At 40.4% G+C, this 21052-nt stretch overlaps 1 protein-coding gene across 2 annotated transcripts in view; it reads right to left on the bottom strand.

The window, feature by feature from the left end:
* PITPNM3 (PITPNM family member 3) overlaps positions 1–21052 on the bottom strand; it is a 118243-nt gene that overhangs the window by 79078 nt on the left and 18113 nt on the right. The window contains exon 2 of one of the 2 annotated variants that reach the window (XM_027780514.2): positions 16957–17052. In XM_027780514.2, the coding sequence (XP_027636315.1) occupies positions 16957–17052 (96 nt within the window). Of the gene's footprint in view, positions 1–16956; positions 17075–21052 lie in introns of those variants that run through there. The other variant, XM_055795803.1, reaches the window with a different exon arrangement.

Below are 21052 nucleotides of genomic sequence, written 5' to 3'. Positions count from 1 at the left end.
CATGGAAAGCAAGAAACAAAGGAAAGCTGGGCAAAAGAAAGCAGTAAAATAACACTTCTCCCTTCCACTATGGATTTCACCAAATTAAGTAGCTAGCCAGAACAGATGAATCAACAGTCAGAACATGTACATCTCCCCCATCTCAAATGCAGGTGCTTGATTCTCTGTTTACAAGGCTGTCAGCCAGAAATGTCTTCATTTAAGGAACTGGGGTTTGACCCCAGCTGTTTTTCAGAATGCAAAAGCTGCTCACTAATGTTATGTTTTAATTGTGCCCACTGCTGTGCCCTTTGCCTTCTACTTCAGGCCGTCACTGAAGTGCAAATTACACATGGGTAGATGTAGAGTCTGGGATAGCTTCCAAATTCACCCATAAAATAAAATAGTACTCAACTCCAGCTGCACTGTGCAGAAAGTCCTTTTAGCTGCAAGAACGTCAAGCACTGATGAAGTACTCTGCATAAATAACAGAGAATGGGTGAGAGAAACAGGTAAGGAACATCACAGGAAATGTAATGCTGGAGGCAGAACAAGGGTATCAAGCTACTTCATTTCTAGGAGGTGAAAGCTGGAGCCTTTCTCCTGGACAGGTCCTCCTCATTCCAGCACAAACTCCTGTGGTTTCTCTGGTGCTATGCTTAATCCACTGATAATGCCAATTACTTTAGCCCACACATATACTTTACCAAAGACACAAACTCCCTCATCACCCAGAGAGCTTCCGAGTATAGAAATGCCTTCTGCCTCTTCTGCTAGTATCTGTGCTTTTGTGCACATTTATTTTCCTGACATTTAAACACTCATTATTCCTATAAGACTAAATTAGGAGGAGCGTATAGACTCACTCAAGGGTAGAGAGGCTTTGCAGAGAGATGTGGATACACCAGAGAACTGGGCAATCACCAACCACATGACATTTAACAAGAGCAAGTGAGAGATTCTTAAGCTGGGATAGGGTAACCCTGGTTATGCATACAAATTAGAATACAAGAGGCTGCAGAGTAGCCCCATAGAAAGAGATCTAGTGGTTTGGGTGATGGCAAATCGAATATGAGTCAACAGTGTGCCCTGGCAGCCAAAAGGGCCAGCCGTGTCCTGGGGTGCATCAAGCACAGCATATCTAGCCAGCTGAGGCAGGTAATTTTTCCACTCTACACCACACTGGTGCAGCTCCACCTCGGGTTCTGTGTGCAGTTTTGGGTGCCTCAATGTAAGGACATCAAACTATGAGACTGTATCCAGAGGACAGCAACCAAGATGGTGAAGAGTCTGAAGTGCAAGACATGTGAGGCACTTGGTTTGTTCAGCTTGGAGAAGAGAAGGCTGAGGGGTGACATCATCATAGTCTACACCTTCTTCAAGGTGTGCAATGGAGGGGGAGGTCCTGATCTTCTCTTTCTGGTGACCAGCAACAGGGCATGACAGAATGCAATGAAGCTGCATCAGGGGAAGTTAGGACTGGACATTAAGAAAAGGCTTTTCATTGAGAGAGTGGTCAGTCACTGGAACAGGCTCCCCAGGGAAGTGGTCACAGCACCGAGCCTGTCAAGAATTCAAGGAGCACCTGAACAATGCTCTTAGACATGTGACTTAGTTTTAGGTAGTCCTGTGAGAAGCAGGGAGTTAGACTTCATGATCCTTACAGGTCCCTTCCAACTTGGGATACTCTATGGTTCTGTGAAAGAGTACATGCACAAAAGTGACATAACACCAAATCCTCCTCTCCTCTCTTTAACTCTTATAGATGCCCAATTATTAGCTTTTTTTTTTTTTTAATTCTCCTTTTCTTTGTTAATTGTTGATGCTAATCAGATTGACAGAACAGCATGGTCACTGTTATATGGTTTACACGCAGTAGCACCAGAAAACAAGAAACTTCAAAAGTAAGTGCAAGAAACCAATAATAAGACAATCTAAACCAGAGAAGGTTTTCTACCTATGCCCTACCAGTAATATACAGACCAGCAAATGTAAGGGTTTATGTCCTCCCTAGTGAGTTACGGAATATAAAATCAGTACTATCATCCTCCAGGTAATCCATGTAAACAGGCCCATGTAAACACCACCTTTTCCTTCAAACAATCTGGCGATTCTGAAGCCTGCTGCCAGACTGGAAGGCAGGTTGATAACATCAATTTAGTAACTTCACTTCTGCCTCACAAGGACTCTCTCTTAGAATGGACAACTCATTCCCACCTTCAATCCCATCTTTTTAAGAGTTGATACTAAAACCTGTCCACTATTTCTGTTTTTCAGAAACAAAAGAACCAGCAAAAGGCTTGTATCAGAATTCTCTTCTTCCAACTTAAATCTATTGCAGCAAGCACAGATAGCAGCTTATGAACAGATAAAGTAATGGCATTCTTCTTGCACTCGCTTCAAAATTGAGTTATACTTTTCCTTCAAGACTCATTATTAAGAGATTAAATGTTCCGGTGGCTGGGTTCTGATGATGCAAACATGTAATTGACCAGTTAGGCTAGAACATCACCTTGGTGCTGTACGAACACATCAAAGCCAACATTCTGCTTTGCTGTCTTTATCAAAACACCAGCAAGGGAGTCAGGACTAGCACACCGCTGAGAAAGCCACCACATTTTCTTCAGTGAGGTCAGTGATGGAGACCAGTATGAAAATATGGGACTGTGATTCTTTCTTATTCCCTTAACATAATTAAACATAAACTAAAAGCCCACTTTACAATACTCAGCTCGAAGCATAAAGAACAGAAAAACTGAAATCTCAACCATCTCAAACAGGAATTTCCCATAAAATAATAATCTTTTCCATCCACTCTTCCAAAAATTCATGAACATCAGGAGTTCTGACTACCTCTGCAAGAGGTACAGGGGAGCAGCAGCTACCAAACCAAATGATCTTTAGAGGGGCCTACAGAGCGAGAGCTTGACTATCACAACAGTTTGGGTAGTGAGGAAGGGGATACACCATGCACTTCCTAGCACAAAGTCCATTTCCTGAGGGAAGAGTCAGCTTCACACACTTGATGTAGGACCTGTTACCTCTGAGTAATGACAAAGGGAGACACAGCAGCTGGACCAGTTGCTCAGATGACAAAGTGTCCACTCAGAGACCCCAAGAGCTGACATCAAATGCCAAATATAGGCAGAAAGAATATGATCTGGGATCATTTCCCTATGGATTAATTAAACTGTTTCTTCCCCTAACTTCTTCATTAAAACACTGTATTTTCAGGTTGTAAAACCTATAACCTGTTTTGCATATGAAGCAGTACTGACCAAGCCAAATGAAATACCCCAAGGCCTTAACCATAGCTGGATTTCCTTGAAACACTCCAGCACAATTAATAACCAGCAGTAAGATACTGACTTAACATGTTTAAATATGAATTGGACTCTCTAAAAAGTACATTTAATTGTAGATCAGACTACTGGGATAGAACCAAATTTTCCCCTAGTTCACCCACTGGTAAAGTTTATAGCTCTGGGTAAGATGATTTCCTCTGTTCTGATTTCTTCAGCCTGTCTCCATCCATCTAGTTAGAATGAAAGGTGACAAAGATAAGGCTGCAGAAGACATCCCTTGTGCCTTTGCAAAGGGTTTAGTACAATAAGGCTTTTTTATTGGCCAAAGCCTATATGTGATCATCATAAGATACTACACATAAACAATGTTATCTTTGGTTGCTTAACACACCAAGGAGACTTACTGTAGAAATTAAGGAGTCCATTTCCACTTTTCTTCTGGAAATTTATCTGAACAAAACTTGATCTGAAAAGCATTTTTGCAAGCTAACTACAAAGTAATCAAAAGCTGGAAAAACTTGTGTCAAACTCTCTTGGTACAGTGGGCAATCACTGTTTATAGTCTCCCGCAAAATGTATTTTGAAGTTTGTTCTATGACCTAGCTTGAAAATGGACTACCTTCAGCAAATTCTAAGTGCATTTTTTGTTCTCATTAGTCCATGATCCATGCCTCAGCAACTCCATAATGCAGTCATCACACTGACCTTCAAAGCATTCTGGAACAATGGATGTTGACAATCCAAAAGACTATTCCATCATGCACAGTAAGCAATTGTACTCCCAAAGACAGAACCCAATAATATTTTTTCAATCAAAGAAACTACTTAATCTAAAAAATGTCTGAATGATCGTCATTTTAGTTCTCTTTTTAGACAAACTTTGCAGTGTGAGGTGGTGCTCAAAGTTACAATTCCAGCTTCACAAGGAATTTGGAAACATCGCTGAAACCCTTAAGAGAGCTGTTTTAAGCATATGGTAAGACACCATTGAAAAGCACAAAGGCAGTGTGGAGGAAAATCAGCAGAGACTATTTTTCCTCTTCTATTTCCAACTCTTCCACTCAAGAAAGCTTAAGTTTTCAATGCAGCTTAAAAAATGTAGGTATCCAGTTCTCACTGAACACCCCCACCCAGTGGGAAAAGAGCACCATCACTCATTCTCTTTATGCCTAGATGTCTCCAATACATATTTAATTTTGATCCACGTAACCAGTTTATCACATATTAAATTATTATCTCTCACTCACTTAAAAGTCTTTTATTAGAGGATTAACAACTCAGTACCAGATGTCATTCATTATCTCTATGTATAGCAGTCACTTTTTTTCAAGTAACAATTATAAAAAGGATAGCTACTGTCACTATAAGCATTTCAGACTACCTAGACTGCTCCTGACATTAAAAAATTAAGTAGTAATTAATGAAAGCTATATTATGTACTAAATCAATATACTTTATACACTGTGCTCAAAACCTAGGAGATATCATGACATTTCTCCCAAATATGTTTAAAACATAATATGTAAGATATTATACATACACACTTACCCTCTTCTTTACTGTCTTTGGAAATCATTCTGCCATAGCAGAACTAAGACGATGGACAGCATTAGAAATGGAAAAATTATTGCACAAACATTCTGATTTTAAAGTAGTTTATCTCAAAAAAGAGGAATTAAGAAAATGGGAGGCAGTAGATTGTGACAAGGAATATTTGGGACTCTCCCCATTCCAAAATCTAATGCCTTATATACAAAGTGTTCCTGCAAAAGTTTGCCATCACAGTAGCCACACAGGTAAACAGCATTGACTAGCACATGGAATACAGCATACTAGGTCCAGAACTGTTACTGGCAAAAAATGAGGCCCATTTCAGCTGGGCCTAAGCAACTCCTGCTATGTCCTATTCTAGGCAAGTGCAGAGTGAGCACAGTTTGGGGAAGGAATACTGCATAAGCCCTCAAATCACTTCTTTTGGGAAGGAATACTGCATAAGCCCTCAAATCACTTCTTTTGGGAAGGAATACTGCATAAGCCCTCAAATCACTTCTTTTGGGAAGGAATACTGCATAAGCCCTCAAATCACTTCTTTTGGGAAGGAATACTGCATAAGCCCTCAAATCACTTCTGCTTGACAGAAATGTAGAGAATATTCTCAAACATGAAGAAAAGGGGCTTGATGGGGTCATGGGATGCTTCTCAAAAGTGACTAAGATTTTTATCTTTCTTTTTTCAAAATCTTTCCAGTTTGGGGGTTCTTAATTTATGTAACTTTCTGCATTGTTGATTTTCACAGCCTGAGTATTCTGAAAAAAATAACCTTAAAAAAAAAACCACCTTCAAACTAGACACCTCAAATATTATAATACTTAAGCAGTCAATGTTGACTTTGGTTTTAATTTGATTGGGGTTTTTCACCCAAAAAGAATCTAGACTAATTTCAGTGAACTATGAGGTCCCTTTAAGCATGCATGAACTCCAGAAAGAGGGTATCTTTCCTCACATTTCTGAAGTGTTGTGTGAATCTGGTGTAGTAATAAATTACTTCTCATACAGTAGTATCATCATCTGCACTAAACATACCACATGTTATGAGAAGTAACGACACTATGGATAAACTCACAGCATTTTGCACTGATCAACAATAAGAGTATTTTAAATACATTTTGGAAGCATCAAAATACTGAAACTGGTATTGTCATGATATGACAATGTCTGCCATGGAACAACCCATTCCACCATCAAACCTGTCATCTGACAAAAGACACTGCACTAGCTTTAAATTACACAGCTAAGCATCTGTAACCAAGAACAGACACTTTTATCTGTTTTATGGAACAGCTAAAAAAGATTTATGAACAAGGGGGTTTAGAAGACTGTTGCATACAGTTTGCAGACAAATATCTGGAAACTTTAATCCCTATATTTGTCTCTTGCAAAAAGTCCTGTAAGCAGAGAAGGAAATGGAAGACAGAGTCAATAGATATATTACCAACACCAGAGACCAAGAGCTAATCTAATGCAACATATGCAGGAGTAGCTCTAGCAACATCAAGCACCTGAGTCTTCCAAATGGATGGTAAACCATGTATCGTCAGCAATTAATGTACCATGTGGAAAATAACACGCTTACAGAAGTCCCTTCCACTCATGTTTAAACTTGGAGCAGAGGGGAAATGATGCCCACTAAAACTGAGGCAGGAAAAGATAGGTATCTTGACATTAAGACGTTCACAAGCCATCATTGTAATACAGCCTTTCTTAAAATTCATGTACTTCTGTGAATGAGGGTTAGCATCCTCGCACCTTGGGAGGCTTTTTCCTAAACACAATAAAAGCACAAACAACTGATGAGTGTTTAGACCTCCCAAACTTCTGTTTTAGCTCGTTGCCAGCATTTCCAAATAATATCCAAGTTGCTCAGCTGAGCATTTTAAAATTAAATAAATGAGACTAGTGGATCTATTTTCAGGAGAGGAAGGTGCAGCAAATTAAGAGCAGCTCTTAATTAGGAGAGCACTGTCATGGCATCTTCACGAGTAAGAATTTTGAGAAAACACACAAAATATATACCATGTCTCTATTGCCTTCAGCTTTATATGAACATCATAACACTGAAGACAGTGCCATAAGGCTCATTTTAAGAAGGCAAAACTAATGACAAAAGTTTTTCTACAGACTAAATAAACTCAGCTGGAGAAAATGAAGTAGCTGTATTCCACACCACCTCCTCAGTCTTCAGCAAAGCTGTCAGCAGGTTTTTGATTATAACATCTGCTACAGTTACACACTTAGGAACCAAGGGGGGGCGGGGGGGGGGGGGGGGGGGGGGGGCGCGGGGAGAAATGCCCTCACATTCTGGATCAGAAGCCTAATGCACAGGTGAAGAAATTATGAAGAAGGTATGTTTCTGATAGGTCAGATTCTCATCTGCTGGACTAGTTTAAATCCAGAATAACTGCTGAAGTCAGAGTTCATTTGAATTTAAAGTAGCTCAGAAAGTGGCTAAAGAATCCCCTGCGAACAGAAAGGCTACCATTTGCACCTTATGACAAACAAGATACTAACTGTTAACTTTGTTTCTTCTACGGGAGCCCACAAAAAACCCTAAAATCACCTTCCAGGTACTTTAATAATAATAACCATCATCCACAGCTTCCTCTCAAATGCCACTCTAACTTCAAGCTACCTGCCAGCAAAGATTTCTCATAGTTTACAGCTGGAAAAATGAAAACTTAGAAGTAACATGAACAGTTTTATATGACTTAGAAAATCAGTGCCCTAAAATAGACTGTATATACCCACAGTCTATTTTTTACCCACTACCACATACTCTGTCCTATGAAGAGTCCAATGCCACATGTGGGACCAGTCTAAGTCAGACAATCACACCTTTCTGTCACACAGCGTGATCCAGCATGATCAGTTTTGCCATGTTGATGCAAGAAAATACAGTGAAAAACCTAAAACTCTGCTGCAGGCAGGAGCTGCATAGATAACAGAAACATCAACCCGCAAGCAAGAGCCTCACTGTCTGCGAAAGAAGGTCTGGAGCTCGGCCCACTCAGCACTTCAAGAAGGGACAGTTAGTACAGATGTAGATGAGCTCAACATGAACGTAAATAAGGAGCCTTCTGACAAGGACCTGCTAACTGATAATAGAAAACAAACTACTGAAGTGATAAGACTCAAGGATACTAGGGTAAAATAATTACGGTAGTGGGAGATCAGGACCTCCTACTCAAATGGCTCCCTGAAGAGAGTGGATCCCTTGCTCGGGGAGTGTGTGTAGTGAATTTTAAATGAACTGTACCTTTAAATTGAAGCAAGAAAACAACTTGCCAATAATTAGTTAGTAGGTGTAGACTCTAGGCAGAACTAGCCAACTTCACTGTATAAATACGTATTGTGACCAACATTAAGTGTGCCAGTTAGGAGGTGCGATCCCCCTTGCACCCGGCACCGCAATAAACACACCTGCTTTATAACTCTCCTCAAGTTGTAGAGTTCGGTTCTGCACGTCAATGTCTTCTCCACATTACTCCTGAGGCAGATCTTTAAAGTCTTTCGACTCCTGGAAAGGACATCTTGCTAACTTTGGGAGGCAGTATGAGGAAAGCCTTAGCTGAATGAGAACTTGTACCAGAGTTTAAATGCTGTAGGGAACATTTCTGTCAGTCTACAGGCATGGATAAAAGTCTCACAAAAAATATATAGGTGGAAGCTTAGAACACTGGCTTTGTTTCGACTTCCAGACACATGGATTGCTTCTTGTGCCCTGCTCTGCCAGCTGCTCCAGCCAGTAGGCTCTGTGCTGAAATTAGAAGTGCAACTTGTCAACAGCACCTAACTGCCCAGAGAGCACAGGGAATAAGGACAACCATTTTTTAGCACAAAATCAAGATACCAAGAAAAAAAATCAAGGTAACAGCACCACAACAAGAAGAAAAAAAACTTTAATTTTTCTTCATACTAGTGCCTGGAGTCTAGGTTATAAAAAAGCAGCACTGGAACTGTTCATTTAGGAGCATGAATGCAACCTAGCTTGTAGTACATGAACTCAATGAGAAGAGTTGCACAGCTACTGTTAAGTGCTTATTGCCTGTTTAGAAAGCCGTACACTGACCAAGGAAGGGGAGCGGCATGCAATTTGCCGGATACAGTATTCCCTGCTTCTGCACCACCACATGAAACCAAAACTAACTGAAATGCTTACCAACAATGCTCCAACACCCCCCACCACACACAAGACCCAAAACACACAACAGTTTGTTCTTAATCCATGTGCATCCTTCTACACTTCTACATTTACTCACAGACTTCAACAAAAAATAGTAACTTCCACAATTAGCTGCTTTGAATATGCCACCAGACTTGAGACTACCTTTGGCCAGTTTCCTGTTCTCATTTTGCTCTTAGATCTCCTGTTGCTAAAGACAAATTACGCTTCTCTCTGACTACATCTAGCTGCTGTTTACATCACCAGGGATCTTAGAGTGGTAAATGTGCCATATTTTAGTGGCCTGACTAGCAAAGACAGTGTCACTGCAATGACAGTACATGCTGCTGCGATCTCTCCTCATTATCAACTTTTGCTTCATGCTGTCAAGTGTCAGCGATCTGGGAGTATCAGCTAAAAGGGAGGTTAGAGGGGTTTATTAGTATTTATTCACATATTGGAAGATATACATTTGAATACATGACTCTTTCCTCAGCATTGCCCTTCTTCAGCCTGATTTTCTAGAAAAGCCATAGTCCCAGAACTGTGATCAAATTACAACAATTTCACATTACGGGCCCTATTCAAGAGCAGCACCATATACAAAAGCCTATAACCTCTTCCTTCTCAAGGAAGCACAAAACCTCCCGTTCCTATCAACAGCCTGTAAGCACTTCCAAGTCTTTTTATTGTCCACCTGACAGCAGCTGGCAGATGATCACCATTCTTGACAGCCTGTGGCTGCACACAGACTTACAGCCCCTTAAGAAGCCCAAAGTAGTCTACATGCAACCCAGTGCAGCATTTACCCGAGTTGTAAATGCACACCAGGAAAAACTACTTACATACTACACAGCACACAACTCTCCTGCACAAAGACCAAAAAAAAGAAAACCAAAGCAACCCATATTGAACAGCCTTCTATTTTATGCTTCATTGTTGTGCTGTGCAGCAACCATCCACCTGCCCTTTGGTGTGAATTCAGCAATTTTCAATAACCGAAGCTCTCTTCCCACCTTCCAGCCAAGAGGCAAAGCAGCATTAACCACAGGTTTTCAGACCATGAAGCATGTAGCATTGGGTAAAGCAGAGCCATTTACCTTAGCAGGACTCAATGCATATGGGGCAGCAATATCACAGTAGCAAAGTGTCAAGAAAAAAGATGAAAGAGCTTAAAAGAGTGGTAAATAAGTTGTTGTGTCCTGATGATTCCTTTCAGCTGTTGTTTCTGCCTGGAATTTTATACTGTCCACAATTATCTTACCATTAATACTTCCAGACATGTTATTTCATGAAGTCTAGCCCTAAGCAGCTCCATGAAAAGACGACAGACTAGCATTTCCTCAGCAAAAACCCTGGAGATTGATTTTTCATCCTGCCTACTCCTCGCTGCCAGGATTTGTGATACCCTGTGTGATGTAGAACACATTTCCATTATCCCCTGAAGGTATTTTCTACTGCACAGTAACATCTCCCACTTAGTGTCTCCTCCAGTCTAGAGCTTTGATCCAGGCAATACATATTCTGCTTCAACATGTAAATGGCAGACAATGCATCAAAAAGAAAAGGAAAAAAAAAAAGTAAGGAAAAAAAGAATGTCTACCGATCTGAAAGCATTGATACCAAAATGACTTGTGTGATGACAGACTTGAGCAAAATGACCCAGCCATAAGCAAATTCCCTGGCAATGTGGGCAGTAAGACCTAACACCTGAGAATCTCAGCTCCTACACCCGGTATCTTAATACAAAGGCAGCCATTTCTACTTCTTTTTTTATTCCCTTCATTTAGCAAAGTCACAGTTCAGCCAGCGAGACCAAATATCCTGACTCTCCAATAGAATGGAAACGAGCTCCTGCACTCGTGCTTTGAGGGCTGTAAAGATTCACATTTGCAAACTAGATGCAATCTGATGCTTGAGGAAATGGCAGCAAGACACAGCAGTGTAAAGTCAAAATGCGGTAAGCAGGAATCCCTACTTAGGGCTATACAACAGAAAGAACTTAAGAAAACTCATTAGACTGTACTGGGCTTCTCTGGCAGTCCTGTATCTTCTACGCACACATTTATTCCTGCATGTCATAGCTTTTAAAAATACAAGCAAAACTGAAATCAGTCTTTTACATGCAGATATATTTGTTGGGGAAGAGACTTGATGCTACCAGTGATGCAGCTTTTCCAGTTTCTACACGTTTTACACTCCAAAGAGATTAGAATTCCAGATGCTCTTGCACTTCCTTGTTTTAAATGGTTCTGAGTGAAAATGTCCATGTTACTCATTTCAAACACAAAAATCCAAGCTCTGAGCCTTCTGTCCATTGCACTAATTTGTTTCCCTTGGTTCTCAGTTTCTACCAGCGTAAAGTAGGAAGGAGGAGGGGGCAGTCTGTTTGACAACGGTATATAGGATTAGCTTTTGTCAGGTTTTTTTCTTTCCTTTTTGATCAGTTAAATAGCAGACTGAACTGGTGTACATCCACTCATTTCCAGAGAGCTCTCCTGACACACAACTATCAGCCCTGCCTGCATCTCTTCCTACAATTCTTTAAGAAATTTCTCTGTGAATATGTGTCCTGGTTTCAGCTGGGATAGAGTTAATTTTCTTCTTAGTAGCTGGTGCAGTGCTATGTTTTGGACCTGGTGTGATAACAGTGTTGATAGCACACTGATGTTTTTAGGCCTTGCTGGGTAATGTTTATATTAAATCAAGAACTTTTCATTTTCTTGCGCCCTGCCAGCAAGAGGGCTGGAGGGGCACAGGAAACTGGGAGGGGACACAGCCAGGACAGATGGCCTAAGCTAGCCAAAGAGGTATTCCATACCTTATTACGTCATGCTGAGTGTATAACTGGGGGAAGAAGGAGGAAAGGGGGGACATCCAGCATTATGGTGTTTGTCTTCCTGAGTAACCTGTGATGTTATCTGAGTTACATGTGATGGAGCCCTGCTTTCCTGGGGATGGCCAAACACCTGCCTGCCCATGGGAAGTAGTGAATTAATTCCTTGCTTTGCTTTGCTTGCGTGTGTGGCTTTTGCTTTACCTACCAAATTATTCTTATCTCAACCCTCGAATTTTACATTCCTTTCCGATTCTCCTCCCCATCCCTCTGGGTGAGGGGGAGTGAGCAAGCGGCTGTGTGGTACCTGGTTCCCAGCTGGGGTTAAAACACAAAAACATGTATTTGACAGATGAGAAGGTGCAACTCAAACACTCATTTAAGACATCGCATTTTGATTTCTCCAGTTTTCTTCTGGAAATCTGTACCAGAAATTATTTCTTCTCAAAATCAATCCATACAGGCTGCTTTTCATAAGCTGCTCACCTAGATAGCCTGCAGCACCTTTTTATAACCATGCCCTAACCCACATATCAGCCCCAGAATTCCAGGATACATTTTGCACAGAGAACCACACACTACTGTTACAGCTATGGCCTTGTTTCAGCATCACTGTGACTAGAATTCCTCTCTCCTTATTGCTCAGAAAAATGATACACATTTCTTGAACACTGCAGAATATACTTTTTCCAAATAGCACTACAATCTGTCATGCTTCAAGGGTCAAATATGCAACAACAGTTCTCAGACGAGTTGCAGTAGCTACCCACAACCAGGTTAAATTAGCCAAAGTTTCATGAGTCAGAATACAAATATTACAACATCTAAAATTATGCTCATAAGCAATCAGTGCAAGTGGTTACTTATTGACTGTGACTCTGAAGTGAAACCCTCTGAGTGAGGCTTACAGTAGTTGCACATGTGAATGTTTGCAAATTTGGGCCTAGCCTATCAAGTAACAGCATTCCACACCTCAAACCTCTTTTGCTGTCCTCAGTCCTGTGGACTAGGCAGTAGGAGAGATGCAGCAAGTCAAACTAAAGCACAGTGGTCATTCTCTTATTTAACATTGTGCTTTCTCCCAACAGTGACAACTTTTCACAGAACCAAACAGATTCATTTCACCTGAGTGTCTGCAATGCAGGACAGCATCTTCAACACTGATTTTCACACGTGTCACAGGGTACTGCCGCTATTACATACACCTCAGCTATTCAGCAGAAGCATGTAATTCTGCTGTAGCTAAAGCCCCTTCCCAAAAGGGCAGACTTCCTCCTGACCAGCAAAGCCAAACCATGCTTGGAGCCCCAGTCAACAAGAAAGTATAAAGCTTTTCTGTACTGCTGAATTAATTTATTGTTTACTAGTTCTCTCAGTGCAAGACTTCCATCGACTGAGATAGATTTCAATGGCATGGATTTTCATGAGACAGGACACAAATACTTTGAGATTTTGGTTTTGCCTCAAAAGCACATGACAACGAGCTGCCATTTTTATGGTTAAAAAAAGCAAATGTGTATCTACACACATAGGCCACACACAGCCTTTCTCCCAAAAACTCAGTTACACATCCACATCAGCTTTGTACCCATGTCAATTTACAGCACTCATAATCTGATGTTAAATTCCCATAATGGGGCATCCATCTGGGGAAAGAAAAAAATAAAATAAAATCTAGGTGCAAGGATTATCCAAGTACCACCTGCAATGTCTGTGAGCCTACCCACCGGCAATAAACATTACATGAGACAAATCAGCTTATAACATTCACATATCTTTCCTCTCTCTGTGCAGACAGCTGGAACATCCCTGTGCTAAAAGTCTTTTTCAGATGACATAGCCATTTGGTTCAGAACAAGTAGAAAATAATTAGTATTCAGCAACGTATTTACTGAAACACACACTCATGTGCATGCATACACTCAGAGCTCCCAAATCCCTCTTCAAATAGAGATGGGTTGCTAAATCCCAGCTCGGAAGTACAGATCTGAGCTGATTTTGGGCTGGGCCTGAGCTGGCATTGTGACATCAGGCAACAAGAATTGGGCTTTGTGCCTCAGCCCACCTATATGTTTTTAAAAAAAACCTCTCATTTATTTACCTTTCTGGGTCACTTATTCCTTTACCCTTCTGTGGATTGCTTCTTGATTCTCAGATACAGAACTCTGTATATCAGCCAAGCAGCTATTATCATAAGCCTAGCTGTACAGGAACAGGGGAAAAAAACTGATATTTGATGTGCATCTCATGTCTCAGACTTTGAAAAGGCTCTGAACTGGATATATATCTTTATTAACACAGGCAAAAAAAATCAGGGAATTTTGTCTCCTGAAGTGTAGTTATGAGTGGGTTTTAAAAAGAAAACAAAAAAAAACACCATCACCCCACACACACAACATACACACACACCCCCCCAAAAAAAACCAAACAAAAATACTCCAACCAACCAATAAACCTGCTATAGGACATCCTTTCAAATTAAGTCAGAAAGAACATCAGCATCTCTTTTTCTGCACAACGGCTGTAGCATATTTGTACAGCCAGGAACTCATTTCTAGCTGTGGTTAATCAAGAGGATACAAGCATGTTTCTGAAAGAACATGAAATCCACAGTCAATTTCACAGATCTAGAGATAGTAGATTCTATTAAATCATTCATGAGACTTCCTGAATAAAACACATTAAATAGTTTCATCCTGTTATACTTGATCAACCAAACACAAATCATTTTACTTTCACAAAAATCACTATTCCAACACCCATCTCCATTCAGAACTGTCTAATTTCAATGGACAGTTGTAATGTTCTAGGCAATGCCAGAATTCTGCACCAAGTATTCAAACTCTGTTCTACTTTGAAAACTTTTCTTCCCTTGTTTGACTGAGGCTGTTGCCTGGGGGAAAGGGGGGGCAGGGTAAGGGGGGGGGGAGCGGGGCGCAGATATAAAAACAATCTCTCATGTAAGCAGCTTGTTTTTCAAGTTTAAAGTTGTCATAGATTTTATAGCTACAGTAAGCAATTTACAAAAATGAAAACGGAAAATAAGTGGTTCACCATCAGAAAAAGTCACCATCATTGTCGGAGCAACTGCCACATAAACTGAAGCTGAGGTATCCTGGATCCAAACCTCTACTCTGAATAATACACAGTAATAATCTGATTAAGATTAATTATGCCTCAGAAAAAACAGCTTGTTTGGGAAAATAATACTGCAATTTCAGCATCACAGAAAGAAATCAGTGAGTTATCAGTGAAGCTGCTTCAGAGCTTCCAAATCATTCAGAACACAGAGCTGATACCCCTGACAAAAGCTGTTTCTTTTTCACTGCCTGCCTCCTACCCTCTACATATTTAAAAACAACTATAAAGCTCCTGCCATAACAACTCCATCATGCTGAATTTCAACTCAAGCTTATGCCAGCATGAAAACACAAGAGCTGGTCACCAACCGTTCCTGCAACAATTCCACCCACAAAGAAAATTAAAATACGCAGAAATATGAAGTTCACTGCAAGAGAGCAGACATTTAATGCCAAATACTGCCTTAAAACCACCAACTGCCATGTGCAATACCACCACGCATCTCCTGACATCAAATTAACACACAGCAATAAGACCAAAGCCAATGCAGTCCTATAAAAGAAAATTAATTTGCTTAGAAACAGGCCTCATTCAAGAACAACAGAATGTTGGGAAGGAAGTGGATTTTATCTCTGAACCATAAACATCAACAGAGGGAGAAATGAAGTAACAATCTTAGCCATGCAAATGTTTTTGCACTTAGACATCAGCAGAATGTCTGCTGAGCATGCTGTTAATGAAGCAACTGAACTAAAAATAAAAAGCACATCAAAACCCAAGCCAAGGTTCCCACTTTGGATTGGGTTTACTTTAAACTAGAAAAGAAGTCTCAACAAATATTTGGGAGGAGGGGAATCCCTCTCCTTTTCATAGAATCATAGAATTGTTTGGGTTGTAAGAGACATTTAAAGATCATCTAGTCCAATCCCTCCTCCATAGGCAGGGACATCTTTCACTAGATCAGGTCACTCAAAGCCATAGGGATTGCTCTGTACTTCATGAATCCTGTTTTGCTACAGAACCAGGTGACTTCCAACAAGTTTATTCCATCACTTTTCACTCCTGACTTCCAGGTAACATGAGGACACAAGGACAGCTCAGCCTGGCCTCAGTAGCCTACACTATGAAAGATGCTACAGTTGGATTTCACAGTAGCAGAATTAATCTACTTTTTAAAATTGTATTAATTATTCATTATATATAATATTTTATATATTTTATATATGTTTATATAACTTTATAGCAAAATAAATAATATTTATTAATTACTACTAATTAATCTAAAAGTAGTAGCAGAATTAATCCTCTCTTGCTGGTTATTCTCTTCAGAAAAGCAAATGAAACATGTCAGAAAAGCATGAGGTTTGGCTGCTGCAAACAAAACCAAAAACTGAGCCCCTGTCTCCTGCTGTGGGTGGAAGGTTGTGTGTTCATACAACCTAAAAACTTCACTCCTACTTCTGAACGAAACTTGACATGTTAAAGAGCATGCCAAGATTCAGGGTCTCATTAGATGTTGCAGGGAGCATTGCATTTTGGATGCATCTGATTAAACCCACAAAAAATCAGATATTGCTGCTTCTGGAACAAGCAGAGGTCCCAGTCACTCCAAGGAAAGTTTTGCCAGAGTGGAAAACCTAGGCCATCGGTTTTAAAAGCTGGTCATCAGAAACACAGACACACTCATGGCCTTCATCAGGAACTGTAAAAAAAGACCACTCCAACTGTAACATCATATACTACCTGACCTGTAAACAAGTTGGGCCCATGAGACCCCAATGAAGCTCTGTACTGCTGTAGTCATGCTGATGCCAGATCCAGCTCATGGCAGCTCGCTCACCTACCCCAGGACCTCACTCATCTCCTATAAACATTGGCTCATTCACAAATCCTTGAGAGAAGACCATATGAGGCTTTTTGAGATCCCAATCTGATGAGGACAATGTTGTCCTCAAACAACACCCCCAAAGGAGCTTAGTTACTTGCTGCAAAATTGGGGAAAGAATGGGGAGGCGTGGATAAAAACGTGTACTGACCTCGCGCATCGAAGAATTCATCATCAGAACTCTCCACTGAGTCTTTGAGGACATTCTGCATGTGCCACTGAGCTCCACTGAATCGGCGTGGGCCAGCTGGAAATACAGAGAGACTCATGTTAACCCAAGGGAATGCTCACCCCCACTCCGGGCTTAAAGAAAAAAAACACATTAATAAACAGTTTGTGTAGATGGCTCAAGGAGGATCGTTCTGGTCAGTGCATGTACTTTAATCTCAAAAGACAGTCAGTCAGAGTTCTCAAGACGGCACAAAAATTACACCTCTTGCTTCCACATAACAAAAGTGATTAAAACAAGTTCCTGTTAAAGATAAACCCACATTACTTTCAGCTAATGCAGTGACTTGAAAAGGTGAATTCTTGCATGTTGAATTCACCGAGCTGTTCAATTCCAACACTCAAACTAAATGTTGTTTCTAAGACACGAAGCAGCACTTCCCCAGGACATGGCAGTAGCTTTCATTTAAATTCAATTTCACTTCTAAAAGAACTGCCGTCCTGTTTGGCTTATGGATTTACAAACTACTGAATTCTCACTCACTGAGCTGTTTTCATCTGACAGCTGTGTTTTGCTGGAGCCTGGGGCTTTCATTTGAAGCTTGCCATTTGAAGACAGGAAGGTAAAACCACCTTAGAATAGGTACAGTAACAAATACAGTCATGACAGCTTAGGTGGTCCCAAGGGATTACCATACTCTTAACTAGTAATTAATGAACCAGACTTGCCTAACTATTTAAATATTCTCCTTACATCTACAGCAACCCAACATTAGAAAGTAGTGAAGTACATTCCTTATATTAACAAGTCTCCTCCAAATCTGTGGGGAACCAGGGGTCAAATTCACCATAACAACATAGCGTCCATAACAACACTACAGCTATTGTAGAAAGGACCCTCATTACCACCTAGTCCTTTGTGTCCTTGCTTTTATTCATTTCTCCAAAAGATGACATCAGACCTGAAATCTAATATCCTGAGGCCCTGTCCACAAAAGCATTCTCCTTCTCCCAGCAGTAAAAAAGCAACTCAAGCAGGGGAGGCATCCTTTACATTACTCTGAGGGAAAAATGCCACAAGGTCACAGCCTTTTGTTCTACTTTTACTCCATCTATAGCTGAATATGCAGAATTATAAGTGAAAGGTGGTAGGAGGAAGCAGAGTTTAGCTGGCCAAGAAGACAGCAACAATAATTAGTTAATAGCATTTTAATAGCTTAAAAAAACCCAAACAACCAAAACAAAACCAAAACCATTCAAAATAATTGGTTATTAAGGAGTCAGTGTTCATTACAAGAGTACAGCGTGCATTGGGAATGTGTCCAGTGATATTTGGCAGCTACCAGTGAATGCATACAGATCATTACATTTACTGTTACAGATTTCTGGAACATTTTACTAACAATAGGAAACAGCAAACTGAATTATTCCTCACCAAACACCACCTTGCTGTCCCCCCATTCAAACCTATGTATGTATGTATGTATATATATGTGTGTGTGTGTATCTCTCCTAAAACTTATCCCTATAGTCATCAAAATAGTGGTAGAAAGAACACTAAGAGCTTCTAACAAAGAAAAGTCTGCATTTGGTCAATGCTTGGAAGAACAGGAATTCCAAAATTTCAAAGCACAAGAATGGGGAGCACCACAAAAAAGCCAGACTGACAGATGGGAAAGGGAGAATATGCAAAATTCAGTCTTTGGATAAGAGCCCATACACTACAAAAGAATGGAAGGAGGGAGTAATCTGCCTCACCTTTGGAGATGGTAGATCTGAAAAACAAATCTAATACTATTAGTAGAAAAATTCTTAAGTAAACTACTCTTTGTCAGCCTTATGTAGAATATTAGATTTCACAGTCCTTAAGATCTATGAGCAGCCAGAAGGAAGGCAGTAAACTAGAAAACTTATGAAGAAACTATAAATGAGAGGCAGGTCCACAGAACATAAGAACGAGAGTGAGACAAAGAGAACGACAAGGCAGCAAAGGACTGCCTTGAACATCTCGAGAGTGTTAAAAATTTTCCTCTGCAAGAAAACAGCTCCTTGCTCAGCTACCCTGGTCAATCAAGTATCTGTAACTGCACCTGAACTTCTGTGCTATGGTCGTTTATTAAACCACAGGAATATCCAAAGTAAGACAGATGGACTTTACTGGTAACACATAGTTAATGCCTTTTGGGGTCCTGTAGATGCAGCTCAGGTCTTCCTGACCAGATGTCTGTACTGATGATAGCTCTTCCAAGGCTAAAAATGGAGGAGTTGGTTATTTTGCTTGTGTACACATACATATTGTGTGTGCAAATAGATAGAGTATTCAGTGACTCCACAACAAGCCAGAGGGCTACCTTTGCAGAAACAAACAAACCAAAATGCCAGAACAAAAAAATACCCTCTTGTGACAGCAGGCAATTTGCAAAAGACATTTAGGGGCCTGACTTTTAGAAGTTACTTCCTCTACACTTTTAAAAACCATATAAATGTATGCCACTAGTCAGATACCACAAATACAGGTATCCAAAGCCAGCAAACACTGAGAAAAAGAACAAACAAACAAAAAACCCCACAGAACAAGTATTTGGCATTTTTAATAATTCTTTTCAGGATTTGTGTTACCATGATTTTAAAGATACTCTAATTTTTATCATGTCAGTCAGCTATATTTCCCATGGATTGGTGAAGTCCCATTCAGTGTGGTCTTGGGCTTCCATAATTGTCCAGCAAAAACCTTAAGACCAGAAGGACCCACTCATTTTTCCTTCCTTTTCTTCTTTGCATTTTGTGATACCTAGTTCCCTTGCAGAATCTACTTTCAAAGAACTACTAGAAGTTACAGGGTTAATCCAACACCTGCAGTATGTGGGCCAGTGCCTTCCATTTCAGGGTATACGCCTTCTCACCTCAGTTTTTAATTGGTTCCTCTGCTGAAGACAGCCAGTTCTGGGAAGAAACTGTCTCCTACCATTTGTTTTTACCTAACAGATTCCATGCAAGGACCTAATCTTGAACTCACATTTAACTTCAGTTTCAAGTCCAATTCTCTTTTGGGTTGATAATGTTAGCATGCATAAGCTGCATAGGCTTAATAAGAACAAAATCATCACTCAGATACTTCTGAACCTGTTACAATCAGTGTATCTAAATGTCTTTGAGATACCACCTGAAGTGTTTTTCAGCAAAAGGAGGTAAAAACGAAACAAGCAGGTTTACAGAACCACAGCATGACTGAAGTGGGAAGGGACTCGTGCAGCTCATCTGGTTCAGCTGCCCCCGCTCAAGCAGATCATCCAGAGCTGGTTGCCCAGGACCGTGACCAGACAACTTTTTAATATCTCCAAGGAGGTAGACTCTCTGGGAAACCAGTGCTAGTACGCTCAGTCACCCTGACAGTAAAACAAAAAAGCTTTTCCTGATGTTGAGAGGGAAGCTTCTGTGTTTCAGTTTGCGTGCACTGCTTCTTGTCCTGTCACTGGGCACCACTGACCGGAAGCTGGCTCCATCTTCTTTATACCCTCCCTTCAGATATTTGTTTAGCTGGTGAGACCAATACAAGACCACTGACCAAACACCTCAAATACAACAGAAGAAATATTGATGAATACTGCTGTCACCTCACCTCTCCATTTCCAATACTATCTTCCCAGTCCACTATACTCAAGACCAATACACTTCTATCTTCTGCAGACTACCAATAATTAAGATATCATGGCTGATACCTATTACTACATTTCCTACCTGATGCAAAGCATATTCATCCCAGCAAAGCAGACAACATTCTTTCTCCTCAATCAATGATGCATAACTTCCCAATGCCAGTCCACCAACAGTAATTACAGAATATAGTTGATTGCATTTAAATCCCCACAGGGTGCAGAAAAGTGTTTGCTACTAAAGTCATTTTTTCAGTCTCATTAGAGAAAGAATGCTAAACAAAAGTTTAAAAAATATGTTTCTAACTGAAGCAGTGGTACTAGTAAGTGCTCATTTCACGTTTTCACCTCTTTTTTTTTTACCTCTGTTCTTATTTCTGTTTAAGAAAACCTCTAACAATATGCAATGTTTTTAAAGGCTGCAAT

The sequence above is a fragment of the Falco peregrinus genome, chromosome 2 (assembly GCF_023634155.1).
Source record: "Falco peregrinus isolate bFalPer1 chromosome 2, bFalPer1.pri, whole genome shotgun sequence".
Taxonomy (NCBI): domain Eukaryota; kingdom Metazoa; phylum Chordata; class Aves; order Falconiformes; family Falconidae; genus Falco; species Falco peregrinus.
The sequence above is the reverse complement of the archived record's forward strand: the minus strand, read 5'-3'. Positions and strand labels throughout refer to the sequence as shown.